The sequence below is a fragment of the Perna viridis genome, chromosome 5, assembly GCF_037379345.1.
Source record: "Perna viridis isolate PV_CMFRI_1.1 ecotype Kerala chromosome 5, ASM3737934v1, whole genome shotgun sequence".
NCBI lineage: Eukaryota > Metazoa > Mollusca > Bivalvia > Mytilida > Mytilidae > Perna > Perna viridis.
In genome coordinates, this window is record NC_142449.1 from 15,202,227 (window position 1) to 15,221,330 (window position 19,104).

The 19,104-nt window shown below is 32.5% G+C and overlaps 1 protein-coding gene across 6 annotated transcripts in view; it reads left to right on the plus strand.

The window, feature by feature from the left end:
• The window catches only part of LOC148616203 (neural cell adhesion molecule 1-like), a 75,984-nt gene that overhangs the window by 23,772 nt on the left and 33,108 nt on the right, over window positions 1–19,104 (plus strand). For all 6 annotated transcript variants that reach the window (XM_088583009.1, XM_088583011.1, XM_088583010.1 and 3 more), the window contains exons 2-7: window positions 5,316–5,472; window positions 6,310–6,449; window positions 10,274–10,414; window positions 15,825–15,956; window positions 16,813–16,925; window positions 18,538–18,700. In XM_088583009.1, the coding sequence (XP_088439135.1) occupies window positions 5,316–5,472; window positions 6,310–6,449; window positions 10,274–10,414; window positions 15,825–15,956; window positions 16,813–16,925; window positions 18,538–18,700 (846 nt within the window). The remainder of the gene's footprint in view (window positions 1–5,315; window positions 5,473–6,309; window positions 6,450–10,273; window positions 10,415–15,824; window positions 15,957–16,812; window positions 16,926–18,537; window positions 18,701–19,104) is intronic.

The window sequence follows — 19,104 nt, forward strand, 5'->3', positions numbered from 1 at the left end:
ACTTTCAATATTGCAAGATGGTGGCAGTCTTTGAGTGGGAGAGGCTGAATTAAGTCTATACACATTTGTATACAATTTTGTTTTTATGTGTACTGCAATAGAACCTTTTCTGTAAACCAAGAATTTTTCGCGTGATATAAACTTTTGCAGTTTTCGCGAGGTAAAATCGTGAAAGTTTATATCCACGAACAAGTTGGGGAAATTGGATTGATCAGGTTGGGTGTCTTGTGTACAATTTTACCATCAAATTTTCAACTTCTGGTTGATCAAATACAGTTATCTTTCTCGAAATTGAGTTGGTGTTCACCAAATCATTCACCCCAAAAATATTGATAGGCAGTTGTTAATACAAAGTCAATACAATAAATGGCGGCTCCCCGTCTTATAGGAGGGATATCTGTAGGAAGACATGACAAGATAAAGAAAGATAACTCATTTTTTTTTGTATTTTATTTGACAAGATAGTCGTAGATCTGCGAATATTTTCATTGATTTCAATATCGCGAAAAATTAGTATCCTGGGAATCAGTCCATTCAGTAAAATTCACGAAAGTTTACTAATGCGAATATTAGTTGGGTTACAGTACTTCTTCAAGATGTATGCAGCACCTTCTATGAAAAACTCTTAATAGTTTCCAATCAATTTTTTATGGGTAAAGTATTGCACCTACCTCTCTGAAATACCAATTTAGCATGAAAAGAATCTTTTATTCATTTAAGGTTTTTGCCAGCTGTCATCATATTCTGGATTTGATATCTTTACTTAAAAGTCTGACAGAAAATAACATCAATTGTGTATTTTATTTGACCATGCCCAAGACCAACAGGATTGTGGCCAAAATTGGAAGACTACTAAATAATGGCACATCACCTTAAATAGTGGTACAGTTGAAACCCATTTCATCATTAATGCTGCATTTTTTTTGTAATGGAACCAAATGTTTATGGTCAAATTATTGATATGATTTTCTACCAGGGGCAATGCAAGTATTTAGATCTGGAGCGTATGGTAGGTACTGACCCATTACTTTTTGTTGGTACATCATGCAGTACCTAAAATAAAAAAAAAAACAGTATTTTTCTTTGACAACTAATTAAGACAAGTTCAAAGAACATAGATTTGGGTGTTACGCCTCTGCAGATACCTGTTCTCCTATAGTTTGATAGATAATTTTAGTACATGTATGTAATTATGAATTAAACTATTGCAACTGATAACAAAATTTTTATTCTTTGTATCCTCAGTTTCACATTTTTGCACCCAGATTCTGATGCAACAGCTTAATTGATTTATCTTCCAAGTCATTTATATAAATGAAATATTGCCAAGTATTATACACATTGTATGTGTTTACCTTCCACTATTCTCATGGAAACTTTTTGTGAGGTTACTTCAATTAGAAACCTACCAACTGATTTGTCCAATTTTAATAACATTACCAGCTAACTTAACTCCACCCATCAAATACACATGTACAAACTGTTTTAGTACCCCATCTCAGTGATGCATGAAATTGCTGTAGAGATAATAATCCTTAGAGTGATGTAGAAGTTATGTAATATATGTCACTGTTTTCCTCAATGGAATGTTTTAAAGTATATACAAATGTTGTGGTGTGATAACATTGGTATTGACAATATAAGATTTCAGTCTAGATTTAAGGTTCTTTGCTTAACAAATTCCTTGCATTTGATACATGTAGGTAAAATTACTGTTAGTGAAAAATAGTTTTTTTGTTACTCTAAGATGTACATATTGCAACTATATATATGAATATAGAAATGTAGATATTGTAAGATTTTCAAATGAGCCCTTAATTACTATCAAAATTGCTGTAGGCAAATTTGGATCAACATATATTGGGACCTGTTGAGTGCATTAATGATCTTACCCTTAGAGGTTTCAGATCAAATATTATTGATCCTGATATTTTGAAAGTCGTTCTTCTTCTCTGTTTGAAGCAACCAAAAAGGTGTGCATTATATTTTATGTTATGGGCATGAATTACAAAAGCATTGCATAAATTGATTTTAGTAAAATATTAAGCTAACACCTTTACTTAAAAGTATCAAAAACTACTCAGCTCTATGACCTGTACTCTTCTTATAACATCAATTCTTGAATGCCCCTGTAAAGTTTTATTTTAACTTCCATTCAAACTCAAATTTATATCAAAACTGTGTTGAATCAACAACTATGCCAAATTCCCATTTGTCATCACTTGGCATCTGTCGTCGTTATTGTTAACAATTTTTCAAAACTCTTCTCCTCTGAAACTGCCGGACCAATTGGAACCAAACTTGATGTGAATGTTCCTTAGGGTATTCTGCATAAAACAGGAGTGGGGGAATATTTGATTCGTATGAAAATTTGGCCACACTTACCAAAAAAAAAAAAAAATTGGGGTCAGATAGAAGTTTTCCCCATATATCCCGAAACCGTTAGGTTTAGCAAAATTCTGATTGGGTGAAAGTGTTCAGAATAATGAGATTCATCTGTGGTCAAATTTTCATTCTAATCTATTAAGCCATGTTGGAGTAATTGCCCTTTTTCGACAATTTTTTCTCTATTTTTAATGTTTCTTTAAAAAATCTTCTGGACCAATTTGAACCAAATTTGGTATGGATATTCATTAGGTTATTGTGCATAGATCTGACATGGGGATTTTTGATCCGTTGAAAAATTTGGCTGCTGTTACTAAAGTGATCGTAATCATAAGGCCTACAAAAGTCTGCATTTGAATCACAGTTGTCAGATGACTCCTTGTTTGAGTTATTGCCCTTGAAAGGTGAAAAATGATATTTTCATCCAATATCTTTATAGATATATTGAATAGAAAGAAACTTTCAATTATGAATTGATCCTTATAATAAGGCCTACAAAAGTCTTCAATGAGTCAAAATATTAGGTCAACTCCTTGTCATAGTTATTGCCACTGAAAGGCAAGACTTGAACCAGGTGAGTGATTCAGGCTCCTTGGAGCCTCCTGTTTGATATTAGCTAAGGTAATACTTCTTGTGAAATTAGTAAAGGAAGAAGTCCTCATAAAGGTAATCAATAATATTCTCACCTTTGAACTCAAAACAACTGATTGACAGAGAGGGATCTTAATTAGTTTTCTATTTTTGACAAAAATAAATATTTAGCATTTAATACATTGTAGCTTATATCTTTGAAGGAACATTCTAGTGAATGTTAAACTGTAAATGGCATGATTATTTTTGGAAATACCCTATTCAACTTTATCCTAATTACAGGTTACACCTGCCTCATATTATAATCGTGAATGATAGTGCTAAGATACATATCAAATACACATATGTATGTAAAAGCAATCGACAGAATTTGGAGATGAAGTGACATTATATTCATTTGATATTGAAATGGTAAACAAAAAACATCTAATTTTAAACATACAGCTTACAAGAATAAATCTTGCCATGAAAAATACTCTTTTAATAATGGACTCTGCCTGATGAAGAATGTAGACATTGTACCAAAGTCAAAATCTTTTTGTTCAATAACATTTTTGTTGTCCGGACAACTTAATGGCTTAGGTTTTTATTGTTGATTGCACACAATATAAAATTAGAAAGTCTGACAAATCACCCATGGAATATCAATGTCTGTAGTCTGCCTACAAGTCCAATATGTATCCTATCATCTCATAGATCGTACGACTCAGTTGACTTGGTTTTGGCATCAACTATTCCATCATTTTGATTTGCTGGAAGAGATGTGTTAAAATATCTGAATGTGACTTATACAGGACCCAGCCAATCAATAAAGGAAAACTGACAATTTAAGTAAATATGGGGATGAATATCGATTGTGTCTATATATCGAAGGTTAACTTCACCGTCTCATTCACCCTTCAGCTGATATGTGTAGTATTGTTCCTCAGCTTCAGTTCACTGAATTCTAAGATTTTAAATAGCTGTGTTCAAGTTATTTGATATCCATATTATTTGAATGAGACTGCATTAAATATAGATGTAAACCGGATGAGAAATTTAGATATGGTCAATTTAAGCAGAAAAATTGATGTCATTTATCTTATAGCATATGCTTTTATTTTAATATCTAAATCTCTAAAAAAAATTATGGTGGTACATTATATAATTGTGATTAGTAAAACTATTATTGTTGAGTTTCTTTTATACTTGCGTATGAATCTATGTGATATGACAAGATTTTGTTCAGTTATAAATTAATTGGTTTCATCTTATACCATCTTAAAGTTAAAATTGCCAAGGCTTAGAAACTTATATACAATGTATTGAACTTTCATTGTAATCATTATTGAGGAGAGATGGCAATCAGAGGGTTGGTTTTAGGGTTTAATTCTAATCATAAAGAACAAAAATGTGAACCCTAAATTGGCCAGAATATAAATACCCCAGTCTTTATCACAGTAGGCCAGAGTGTCGATAGAGCAGCCCAGCTGCTAGTAGGACACTCTGAGTTCTTTGGTCAGGTATCCCAAAGGCTGGACTCTGCTACCTCCGACTACTAACCTCTACTAACAGAATTCCATTTTGAGACCTTATAAAAATTGGCCCATTACCATTTCATTGGGATTTTGAGACCTAATAAATAGTAGCCCATTACCATTTCATGGGGGGACCATCCTAACAATAGAATTACCTAGCATTTACTAGTTATCTCATTATTTTGTTTTTGATAAGACTAGACCTTTCAAGAATGATGTTCAGGTCATTACTTGAAAGATTGTTCTTAAATACCCATAGAAAGACCTTATTGGTTGTAGTATTAGGAGATAAATAAATTAGTGTGTTTACCATCAGCTGGAAAAAAAGTATTTTAGTTATTGTAAGTCTCAAGAGATGCTATGTTCAAATAAAACTGAACAAAATCAATACTCAAATAAAGCAATAAAGTCATGACATCTTGCAAGCACTCAACATAGACCTAACAATCTATTTTAAAGGAAAATTTCAATTTTGTCATACACAATATTAGTATTTAAGGAGGTAGACCTAGGGTAATGGACATAACTCGTGAAATCAGTGATATGTTTGTATTATACTCAATTTCACCAAAGCTTCTCAAGCTTTCATTTGAAGCAGAATAAAATGAATCCAAGTTAATTAGATGCTTATAGAAGATTGGTGTAAAATGCTGAATACGAATGTTCCAATGATGTTTAAGAGTTGTGTCCCTTACCCTAGGTCTACCTCCTGAAACCAAAAAGGTCTTCAGTTAGGGTTGCTATGAAGTAATGTAAATATGTTTGCTAGTGGTTTCAGTTTGTCTTGTGTTTAAAAGTTCTCTGATACTTATATATTTCCAGATGCTCAAAATATACAGATTCCTGGGGACAACCCTTTGACAGCTGATGGTGGAAGCAATTTAGTTCTCTCTTGTGATGCATCTGGGCCAGATGCAGGTGAAAATCCACAATTAGAATGGTATGATCAAAAAGGAAACCGAATTGGATCAGGTGGGAGGTAATACATGTACATGTAGTTCTAGTAACATTTTAGATTGTGTTGTACATCTTTTCAAAATGAATGCTGATTTCAGCCTCAATTCTGGTCATTACTTACTCTTTTTAAAAGTGTCTGTGTCATACATGGTCACAAGTATTCAGTACTACACAATCAATCCAGAAAAGAGTGAAAAGTATTGGGTTTTTTTTATCCTTTATGATCAAAATACATTATGTCACCAATTTATGCCTGGAACTTCCCTAATGTTTCTAAACTCTGCACAAAAATATTGTCCAAATGTAATTAATTTTATATCATTCAAGATCTCTTTTAAAACCAGTAAATATGTTTCTAGCAATTTTTCAGCTCATAATATTTTATTATTTCTGCAAAATAAAATCAGAATCAACTGCAGACTTGAGGGACTCCTTTTTGTCCTTGAAACCAGAAAGATGTTTAGTAATAAAACATTTATTGAATTATTTTACATCGTGCATTCTTTGAAAGTTTGTTCATTCTAACTTTTCACCATAATCAAAAACTTTCAGTGCTAACAGCACTTTGTTTAACCTCTAAGCCTTGTTTCAGTGTAGGCTTTTTTATTGTCTATGGTTTAAATTTAACCATAATTTTGACATTTCTTAGTTTTATTGACCATTTTGTCTAATTTTTTCAAATGATAGTTTTTTTGGTTTAAATTTCAAGTTATAATACCTATATACCCCTTTAAGCCAAACATTTTTAAAACTGAATGTGATACACTGCCTTAAATGCCTGGAAATTTCTCTATCAACAAAATACTGGGAAAGTTGGCCTTAGTGATGTTACATTAATGCGTTTTACTATTTTATTCAGAAAAATGGTCTTGCAAGTTGATAATCACCATCTGAAGTTGTTAATAAATGACGTTGAGGAGGATGACGCTGGAACATACAACTGTACAGGAAACATCAATGGCAAACTTGAAAGTGCTCATGTCTTTGTTAAAACAAAAAGTAGGTACCTCTTCCCTTTGTTGTAGGCAAAGGCTTAACCACTCTTAGATTGCATACACTATGTTGAATTCAGGCTAGGTACCTTGATTGCACACTGCCTACAACTATGAATGTATTTATTTTAAAATAACCAATTCAAGCTCTGGTTCAATACATATATGTGAAATTGAATACAGACAATCTGGTTGTAGAAGAAATACAAGACTGAAATGCGTAAAAACAGGAAGTTCAACATGTTTAAGGATTGAGATACAGGAGGCGTAGCAAGGTGAAGCTTCATAAATGCCTATGGTATCTTAGGTAAAGATTAGAACGCTAATTCAAAATATGTTGCAGTTAGGCCAAAAAAAAAAAATGTGTGTTTATGGTCACCTGACCGACCCTCATTTTATCGCTGCGACCCTAACTTTTTTTTATCAGCAATTTTCTGAAATTCTGGAAATTCCTGCTGGTCACAATATTTATTATTAAACAACAATGGCAACCTCCCGTGCCAGCACTCCCAGCAATTTAAAAGTTTGTTTGTTTGTTTGTTTGTTGGGGTTTAACGTCCGAGCAGCAATATTCCAGCTATATTCAGACGATGAACATGCAATTGATGATAAAATGAACATGAAATGATGATAAAATGAAAAAGGGATGGGACACAAGGACAATGGGGTCGACAAATTTTGATTGCCACTGGAAATAGGGAGAGGTGGGTAGGGTTGGGCAATTTAGCCTCCTGTGGCGGAGCCCTATGGTTCCTACTCTGGGAGAATACCACAGTAGGGTTCTTTAACGTATGAGAAACGTGGCATCTTTCCCAACACGGTGCACCACTATGGTTTGCGGTCAGGTTTTCCGTATTATAGCCTGACAACCCCAGCATGTAACACGCCAGGGATAACCCATTCCACCACCTGGGGTACACATCCCAGTTGCCCCCGGCTAGGGTTCTGAGCACTTTTTAGTCGCCTTTTACGACAAGCTTAGTGCTGCTGCAGGCCTATTCTCTTAACACCCGGACCTGCACAGGGGCCAATTTAAAAAGAAAACTAGCTGATAGACATGCATGTGCACCATTACAGTGTCTTCTTTTTCTCTCTGTATTGCTCATTAGTCAAGAAACAACAATGGAACTCCCCCTCCCAGGGGAAAAAATAAATATACCTACAGACCCTATTTTTTTTTCAGCATATGACAGTAAACACCCATATTTTTTTTTTTTTGCCCTATCTTCATTCTTCCTTTAAACAACCTTTTTTTTAAAAGATAATCCAAGGTGTCACCAGATTGATGTGCATGATAAATTTTTTGATTCACTCATTTACTCATCCATCCAACCATTCATTCATTCATTCTTCATTACAGTAGATTCCGCTTAATTGCATAGCCTATTTGCCAGTAAAAATTATGCAAATAACCGGGCTATTCTTATAACCGAAATTTCGATTTTACCGGAAGTGCGAGTTCAGGTAAGACGACGATACTGTAGATCAACCAGGGATATCACTGTTCAACATTTCTGATCTGGTATTTAATTGTTATAGACTTTCTCATTGTATTGTTCTTTTATCAATAAATAATAATATATATTGTGTTTGTCTTGTTTATTGACCTTCTTTACGCTTTGTGTATTTATAAGTAAAACCACGTGTTTCTCATCTATAAATAGTCAAGTAATTTCCTGAACTTTCTACGAAAGCAAATCCCATATTTCATATTTCAGGCAGGATTCAGTGTAATAATCATCAATGTTTGCAGTTTTTGGGCTTTTGAAATGGTCTGTGTGTTTTTATTCCTCTGTTCATTGTACAGGCTAAAAACCACTAATTCCACTTTCCATAGGCTTCTATGCTAATTTCACAATATTCAATGGCTTCTCTGGACTTTACCTTAACTTTAACCTGCAGAGGACTATATATCAGCATGATTCTACATATGTCAGCTCACAATCCTCAGAATGGCAGAGTGGGGTTAGCAGACTTGCAGTGCAGTACTGGTCACCGGAAGTGAAGGGTCTATAAATAGCATGGGAAATCCCAGTGTTTTCACAAGATAGGGGTATATTTAAAAATCATTATGGAGATTAGGCTTCACATCACAAGAAGCAAAATGCACCTATAAAATGTACAGAAATGTTTTTCCTTTCAGAAACTGTTTAAATTTTTTAAATAAGATGAGAACTTTTTTCACAGCACTATGAGGAACAGGGGTAATTTCTGCATAGGACTATTTTTGCGTACGTTCCAAATGCTCATTGGTTGAATTGGTGGTCTGTAACCTACACTGATAGTTGTGTATTATACGCGTCATTGACCTCGATATATTCCTATGAAGAGTGGATAGTATGGGGCACCTTAGGGTAGTTGAATTTCATTAGACATTGTACTGAATGAATGACTTTTAATTTTCGTATGATATTTATGCCTAGTAACCCAAGCTCACTCAAAACTGTTCAGCTCATTAAAGAAAATTAAATTTACATTGATAATCATTTGTAGTCGGAAGAATTTAAATAGTAACAAAAAATACCCCAAGCCGAACCTCAAGCCGCATCATAAGGTGATGTTCGGCATGTCATCAGAAGTCATTGTTCACCTAGGTGCTTGTTTATTTTAATGTAATTAGAAATCATTTATATTGTCTTTTATGTCCATGATTTTTTAATCCATTATTACCACCTCCTGATTGATGATAATCTAGTTTTTACAACAATAAATATGATTGACATATTTATGACCCGAAGGCTTAAAATAGAATTTGGGAAAACCTGTCTTTACCTGGGTGAGGCAAAATTCTCTATGCAATAAACCGAAATGCACCTCCAAGGCCTATGCAAATAAGCGATTTTTTCCCTAATAGAATAATAGGAAATGGTTTTGTGCAGGAGAAAATTATGCTAATAACCGAAATATGCAATTAAGCGATATGCGATTAAGTGGAGTCGACTGTACTTACTTTCTGAAGAAACACACTTTAACTTATGGATTACTATACTTAACTGTATATGCTTTTGCACTCTGTATGCATGAGCACCTGCACTTCACTGGTTTTTAAATGGAATTAGACAATATTCTTGTCCAGTAGATTGTTACATGTAGGGCAGAGGAATTAAATGCGATCTTTCAGGCAATTATCTAAAAATTCCTATTTGTTAAATTCTTTTTGGTTTATAAATTTATAATTTAGAGAGGTTATTTATAGATCGGAATTTAGTATATTGAGTCTAGAACATCATCATTTTAAATAAAAAGTTCTAAACTTTGGATATTGAATCTAGCTGTGATTCGAACATTTGCATAATTCATAATAACAAATTGTTCCTATCATATATTATGTTTGAGAGTTTGTTAATTTTACTTGAATTTATTTGCATTTCAATATTATGAGAGTTTATTAATTTTACTTGAATTTATTTGCATTTCAATGTTATAAATGCTGTGCTGTAATATTTACTTTCATGATAAAATTATATTTCCTTGGATGGCTTAATTTTTAGCAGTGGCCATATTTATACACTAGGAGACCCAAACCCATCATTTCCACTGTGACAAAGGCACATTTAAAGTATTAATTTCTGTTATGTAGATATTTGATGATTGATAAATAAGGTTTTTTCCATCTTGGAATATGGACTTGGTAGTTTCGAATGGTTTCTAGTCAATTTAAATTCCCTCCATTAACCAATCAAATTAATATGTGAATTCACATAAAAAATGACAGAATAACAGCTCATCAAAGTATGAACTTATGAAAGTAAAGGGAATTTCAAATGTTTTTATTTTGTGTCATAGCTGTACACATTTACTTGGTGTTTAAGTTCTAACCCTCTGTTTCAGTGCCATTGGTAGTTACAGAGGAACAAGCCCCTAGAACACAGTACTTTGCAGAGGGGTCAGATGCCCGTATTAAATGTAACCCTCAAGGCGATGTTACTGTGAGCTGGACAGATCGTAACGAAGTCCCCATCACATCCACAGGTAAGATTTTTAACAGTGTAAGAATTAAAGTGGAGTATGTTTCATACTTACAAAATATTGTCCATGAACTTGAGTATTTAAAATCATTTTAGTTTAATTGCTATTTTTTTGTGAATGTATTATTAAATCAATGAAAACATTACTGACAAACACAGGATCTGACCATTAAGTCAAAATATTTAGGAAATGTCCCCTAATTGTTTATTGGAAAGTAATTGACTGGTGTGCAACATATTATTGTGATAGTGTTTTGTCTGTATTTGATGAGTTGATTGCATAATTATATTAGGGTACACATGCCTTTGCCAGGCACCAATGCGTCTACGAATGAATTGAAGTTACATAGTGAATAATTGATTTATAAATTTAAGAAAAAGATATACAAAATTCTACAAACTCCATCATTTTCCTGTCAATCTTTCAGTGGTAAAGGAGGCATGTGGTGCTGAAACAGTCTGTTAAGTATAATCATTCAGTTGGAGTTTTTAATCATTAATTTATCGATTGAATCTTTTAATTACAGACAACACACCATTTGAAACAATATATTCATGATTCTCTTTTATTTACCAACATGGTCATCACTAGGAACATCTTGACTGTTTTCTGATGTGATGAAAAAGTCAGAGAAATACAATGTTTTGTTTACTTGTTCAAATGTCCACGTGTGGTTGAAACCAACTTTGTTAATTTTTTACACTTTCAGATATTTTGTAACAGACATAGCATGTGATGAAATAACACACATTCCTGTATTTATCTTGAAATGACTGCAAAAAAAGTGTTTTTTTAAGTTTATTCTCAATCTAAGCATATAAAAGACCAACACAAACACCCAACTTCAATCCTGAAGTGTGATGAAATGATCGACATGGCCTGTCAAAATTTCCATAGCCTTGGTATATAGGAAATTTAGGCTGCATGCATTGGTAGTCTCAATACTTTTTTTCAAATTGGCCTTTTGTATCACAGCAGGTGATAAAATATTCAATCTTTCGTTAAACCACTTTGAAGACTTATTTTTTGGAAACTGTGTAGAAACATTTATGATGGATATCGGTATCTAGTCATTACTTTTGTAAGGAATCTTTCCTTTATGACTTTGTTCTATCAACTATTTATTTGGTTTTTAAGCCTTGTAAAAATTTATTATTTGTTTTCATTTTTTTCTAAAGTTATAACTTTTTAGCTCACCTAGCTGAAAGGCCATGTGAGCTATTACCATCACCATGTGTCAGTTGTCATCGTCCGTCAACTTTTTCAAACATCTTCTCCTCTGAAACTACTTGATAGAATGTAACTAAATATTGCATGAATATTCCTGTGGGTATTTATAAAAATCCTTGGGTTGGGATTTTTGATCTGGCAAAAAAAGATGTCCACTGTTACTAAAAATAGACCACAGGAGTCAAATTGCAGAATTTTGAAAATTACTCAGTAAGAGTTGTGTTTATCTGGCAGAGGGCAAAATTTTTCAGCATGATGGAGTAGACCCACACCAAAATTTTAAGAAAGATCTGTTGAGGAATAAATGAGTTATGGGTCCTGAAATGGATTTTTTCCCAAATTTTACATTTTGAACTTTGAAAATCGTCTCCTCTGAAACTACTAGATGGATTGAAACAAAACTTAGCATAAATGTTATTTATAACATTTTTAACAATCTGTGTTTGTGGATTTTTGATCTTGTGAAAAACATGGCTGCCATTACTTAAAATAAACCATTGGATAAAATTGCAGAATTTTGTGTACAACTCAAAAGCAGTTGGGTTTAGCTAAAATCTGGCAGCGGGAAAAATTGTTCAACATGATGAGTTGAACCTATGCCAAAATTTTCAGAAATATCAATTGACAGACAAATGAGTTATGGGTCCTGAAATGGATTTTTTCCAGAATTTTTGTATTTCCACTTTTAAAAATCTTCTCGTCCTAAACTACTGGATTGATTGTAACCAAACTTTGCATGAATGTACCTTACAATATCCTTAACAGTCTATATGTGGATATTTTTGATCTAGCATAAACCATGGCCAATGTTACTAAAAATAGACCATAGGTGATGATTTTTGGAAATAGCCTGTAAACAATTTCTGACAGTGTAAGATTGATCAGCTGTGTGAGAACCATCTTTGCCAAAATTTTCATGAAGATTGGTTGACCAATGTTGGAGTTATTGCCCCTGAATAAGAAGATGACTTTGAGAAATTAATTTTATAATATGAAAACCTTGTAGATAACTAAGATGCTCTCTATTGATTAAATGATTCTTGTGACAATAGTACAGTAAGGTCAGGAGTCCAGCTTTAGAAAGATGAAAAAGATTATCTTTTACCATTTAAGCGATTCAGGCTCTTTAGAGCCTCTAGTTTTTGTAAGATTCATGGATACAAAGTTAATCAGTTAATACTAGAGTCCATGGGCTGGGAGGGTTCACTGTGCACCCCCCCCCAACTCATCAACTTCATGATGTTTTTTAGATACCTTTATACCTCCCATTACCGATTCAATTTGTCGCTAAAGAATATTCTTGGAATCTATTTCAGTATAAACCTATATTTGTTCCCAACTGGGTCTAAAAGCCAAGATTTTTGTGACTCAATTGTTTGACCGTCTAAGTCTTCCTGGGATAGCATGTGTGAACAAACTTAATATATTTAGGTATTTTCATGTAGCCAAATGTCTGAGCTTTCCAATGATACCAAAACAGTTGCGGTAACACTTAGAGTTAAAGGAAAATATGAAAATAATATACCCCTACCCTGCCAAAAAATCACTTAAATTGGCATATTTTTCAATGTCAAAACCCCTAGAGATTTTATGCTTCTGTAAAAAATGGCTTATTTGGCATTTTCTGTTTTGTATTATCACAATTTATAATTCTGGGGTTCTTTTGATGAATTTTGCCAATTTTCGTAGTCAGAATTTATCCAAAAATGCAAAAAATTGAAACATCCCAAACTTGGTTTCATTCGATAGATAATTTTATTTTCTACATAAATAAACCACAAAAAACTAATTTTCAAGAAAGATTTTTAAAAAAATAGTCAAAATATTACCCCTACCCCTAGGAAACTGCTCACAGTATCGAACAGAATTCTCATTCACATCATACCAAGAGTGTAGAACTCATATTTTAAGCATTCATAATTAAGATAAAGACATACAAAACATATCTGATCAATTCAGGCAATTAGTTTTTCCTTTTAGGGTGACAATTACTATAAAATCGGAAAAATCAGAAATTTAAGAATTTCAGAAATTTCTTCTATATCACCCGTTAAGTCTTTTTTTTCGAATTCCGTAGTTTAAACAAGCTTTTACATGATACAGCTCATTAATGTTATGTCTAATCTTTAAAATGAGCCTAAGCAATAAATATTTGAACATTTTCATGCCATGTTAGGTGGGATAATGCCACCCCAATGAAAAAAAATGCCTCAACATGAACTTAAATGTTATTTTTTGGCAGATAAAGGGTGTACAAAAGACAAGTTGGATTCTTTTATTTTAATTAGCGATGTATCTAACATATCTTCTCATTTTAAGCGCCATTTTTTCAGTTTCATTGTAACAATAATGAGTTTTTCATAAAAAAGGGGAATTTTCGGAATTTGATATTTCACATGTAATTGTCAACATTTTTCAAATACTGTACTTCAAACAAGCTTTTGTATATTCAAACACAATTATATAGTGTCTAGCTAATGAACCAAAGTAATAAATATTTGAACTTTTCCAAGATCAATTAAGTGAAAAACTGCAACCCTTACCCAAGAATATCTCAACATGGACCAAAATGTTAATTTTAAGCATATAATATATATGCAAAAAAGACATGTTGAGTACTTGTGTTTTATATATCGATGTATTAAACATGTTCTTATTTCAGGCGAGTATTTTCAGTTTGAAGCTGACAATAACGAGTTTTTTCATAAAATGGGTAATTTTCGGAATTTCATATTTTCTTCCATCGCACATGTAATGGGTATTGTTTTTCAAGTATCCTTGCTAATTAAAACAAAAGAACCCAACTTGTCTATTGTACACCCTCTATTTGCCAAAAATTCACATTTAAATTCATGTTGAGGCTTGTTTAAACTACGGAATACTAAAAAAAAAAAAAGAAGATTCTGAAATTCTGAAATTTCCCATTTTTCCGATTTTATAGTAATTGTCACCCTAAAAGGAAAAACTAAGCACCTGCATTGATAAGCAATGTTTTATACATCTTTATCTTAATAATGAATGCTTAAAATATGAGTTCTACAATCTTGGTATGATGTGAATGAGAATTCTATTTGATACTGTGACCAGTTTTCTAGGAGTAGGGGTAATATTTTTACCATTTTTTGAAAAATCTTTCTTGAAAATTAATTTTTTATGGGTTATTTATGTAGAAAATAAAATTATCTATCGAATGATACCAAATTTGAGATGTTTTAGTTGAGCAATAATTTGCAGAGTGGAATTTATCCAACCTTTACGGAAAATTTGAAAATCCCATTTTTTGCATTTTTGGATAAATTCTGACTACAAAAATCGGCAAAATTTATCAAAAGAACCCCAGAAGTATAAATTGTGATAATACGGAACAGAAAATACTAAATAAACCATTTTTTACTGACGTATAAATATTCGAGGGGTTTTGGCATTGAAAAATATGTCAATTTAAGCAATTTTTCGGCGGGGTTGGGGTACATTTTAATCATTTAACCCAAAACCCTAAGTGTTACTGCAACGGTATTGGTACCATTGTAAAGCTGAGACATTGGGCTGCATAATGATTCATACATATGTAAGTTTACTTTTTCTTGAAGAAAGAAGAAGTTCATAGAATCAAAATACTCAAAAAATTGATTTTTGCCTCAACGAGGTATAAAAAGTATCCGAAAAATACAAAAAATGCTCCAGTGAATTTTTAGGTGTCAAAAATATTTTGAAATGGGAGGTATAAGGGTACATGAAAATCATATTTTGGATGATGAATGGGAGGGGGATGCACGGGGGTTATCTCAGCCCACGTACTACTATATTTTGGCAATAGATTTAATGCTTATCAGAAAATACTTTATTTAGGCATCAGATTTGATGCTTTTCCGAAAATACTTTCTGTAAGCAATATATCCAATGCTTATCTGAATATACTTTATTTAGGCAATAAAGTCAATGCTTATCTGTTAATTTTTTATTTAGGCAGTTGATTCAATGCTTATCTGTTAATTTTTTATTTAGGCAGTTGATTCAATGCTTGTCTGTTAATAATTTATTTAGGCAACAGATTCAAAGCTTATCTGTTAATTATATTTTTAGGCAATAGATTTCATGCTTATCTGTTAATACTTAATTTAGGCAACAGATTCAATGTACTCTATTATGCAATAAATTAACTGATTATTTGTTAATAATTTAGGTGATAGATACACTATACATCCTGGGTATTTGGAGATCCCCAACATAAATAGGACTGATGATGGTACATATTACTGTTTGGTTTTGGCAGCTTTAGAATTCAAAAAGATTTCAATTCAAGTGACAGTAACAGGTGTGTTATATTTAAAAAAAAAATTTTTTGTACCCTTTTTATATGACAGCAGAACAATGCAGTTGCACAATAGTATGGCATCATTGTACTCAAGTAGTTGGTTGACCTTATAAAATTCTACATCAAAGTTCCAAACCACAAATGGATTTTTTAGCGTAAGGTCTCCAACAGTTTTGGAATTAAAGGCCAAAAGGGGGACCAAAAAAAGCATTTCATGCTCCAGGAAAAGCATATGGGTGTCTTTTATAATTGTTACATGATATTCTTTATCACAAAGGACAGTCTGACAAATTGTGGAATTAAGATTAAACTGTTCAGGAATTATGGGTAAATAAGGGATCTCTTTTAAATTACACCACAATGTGCCATACCTTAACAGGAAGAATGTGGTTGACTTTAGGAGTTGTGACTTAAACCAGTAAGGAATGAGAGGTGAAAGGGACCAGAAACGATTGCTGTTCTGGAATCGACCTCTGTGGTTGTATTAAGCTGCTTTCTGCAGAACATTTGATGTTAAGTTGGCCGATTCAGAGTCAAATAAATCCAAAATCAACTTCAACTTGGACAAAAATTGAAGTTCTGTGGTTTATAGACTAAATTCAACATGTATTCAGATTTTTAATTTTCATCTGTAGTATATAAGTAAAAGTTTGTTTTTTTTTTAAAGTGCTTAGACCACAGCTGTGTCAGAAATTCTTGTGTCAAGTACCATATCACCATTAAAATTTAGTTATGGACCAAGCTGGAATATATTGTTCAATTTTGCATAAGATTTTTGATTTTAATGTAATAAAATATCTATGCCTTGTACATATCTGTTTGATGAAGTGAGGTATAAGAATTTTTTCATTATCAGTACCACCAAAGATAGTAAAGGCTCCTGTATCACAAAGTATTGCTGTAGATGACAGTGCCAGATTTGAATGTGTAGCTACAGCTAAACCTGAACCAACATACTTCTGGTATAAGGTATGCCATACTTAAACAGGTTTACACTTCTGGTACATGTATAAGGTATGTCATACTTAACCAGGTTCATACTTCTGGTACATGTATAAGGTATGTCATATTAAATCAGGTTTGTACTTCTGGTACATGTATAAGGTATGTCATATTAAATCAGGATCATACTTTTGTGGTATAATGTATGTAATACTAATATAAAAAAAGGAGTTGTGGTATGATTGCCAATGAGACAGTCATCCAACAAATGCCAAGCAACAAACAATTAAACTGCTACAGGTCACTACATGGTATTCAATGATGGGCAAAACCCATACCATAAAGCAAAATAAAAAATGACATCCACTGAAAGTATTTTGTGGGTTAAACATGTTTGTGAGCTCTGAACTTCCCCTAACCTAGGACAGTGGTGTGAAAATACAACAATAAAATGAAATATAAAAATCTGTTAAATTTGGATTTAACTCTTGAGATAGATACAGAATACAAACGCTTTAACAAAGAGGACAAAAGACGGCATACTGTACCTACCTCAAAAGAGAACTTGCTTTTTCTGTAAGCTTGTTCAAAATCCAAGAGCAACTGATGAGCATACCTTGTTTACTCCAACGAAAAAAAAAGAAAAAAATCAGTTTCATACTTCTGGTATAAGTTTTGTCATACTAAATCAGCTTCATCTTCTGGTATAATTATGTCATACTAACTTAGTTTATTCATACTTCTACCAAGATTCATCCACCTTTTATACCCTGCTACACAATGTGGTGAGATATTATGCGATACCCTCCAAAAAGTCATGTGTCCATCTATCTATATGTCCCCTCACGATTTTAAGATGATAACTTGAGATAGAATCTATTAATTATCGTGAAACTCTGCACACTTGTTAAGTCCTATAAAATACAGATTAAGTTCAGATTACAGATTACAGATTAAATCCAATTATAGTTTTCCAGTAAGGCCATTATGAACATTTTGCCATCTCCCTTTTTCACCATTATGTGGCAGGATATCACTTAGTATTCCATTTATACCCTGTTTTTATAAGATATACCACATGATATTATACATTACTACAAACATGTTTCCTTATTAAGGGAGTCTTATGTGTTGCATTTGTGTACAAGTCTATTCCAATTCTCCATTGATATTTTGCTTTTAATGAACGTAGATTTTGCTTCAAATGACTTTTTGACTGTAAATAATAATTTAAAAAAGAAAAAAAGCATGAAGACAACAAGAAAATAAAGTATTGTCTACAATGGCTGACACGTGTAAATATTTTGACTGTTTGTGACTTATAATATTGTTATTGAATAAAAATCAGCAAATCCGATTATCTGTCTCATTGATTACTGTAAATTCAGAAAGTATTGTATGTATTAAGTACTGTGATTGCGTCATTTTGGTAAATGATGCAATTTTTTATATTTTTTGTGATTGGGAGAAATTCCCACATTAGTTATGTTAAAAAGCTCATAATGCAAGTTTTAATTATTGCTATTCAAATTTAGGCGCATTTTTTGCAATAATTCCTGAATTTAATTAAATATACTGAAGTTGGTTTGAGGGAACTCATTTATGAAGAAGTACAATACTTATTTCACTAATTTTTCAGGATAATGGTGGAGTTGAGTTGGGCGGAGAACGATACGTCATTTCGCAGCAGACTGGAGAATTTATTATTAAGAAAGTCATAAAGGATGACGAAGGAAGCTATAGATGTGTAGCAAAGAGTCGAGATAGTACGGATGAAAGATCAGCTGTATTAACTGTGCTAAGTAAGTTATAGCTGCACTCGAATAAGATTTAAAAGATACTAACAGGATAAATACTTGGAAAGATTGATAAATCGAAATATAATCACAAGTGCAGAAGAACACCTATTGTCTCGCTTGCCACTTCTACTAGATCAAATGGCCACCCCATATTTAGTTCCAAAAACACGCTGAACCAAGATCTATGCATTGTAAGTGCATAATGTGTGTGCATCTGATCTAATGAGGTCAAAATAATGCTGAGAATGTGCATTTTAAAATCATATTTGTAATTTACTACAAAAGTATATGAATATTGTTAAGATGTGTGTGAGTTATTTGCCTCTATGCTGTCAGTTAGCAGAAAATGTAAAAATATGTATTTTCAGTACTATTTATTTAAGTAAATTTTAAGTGTATATATGTTG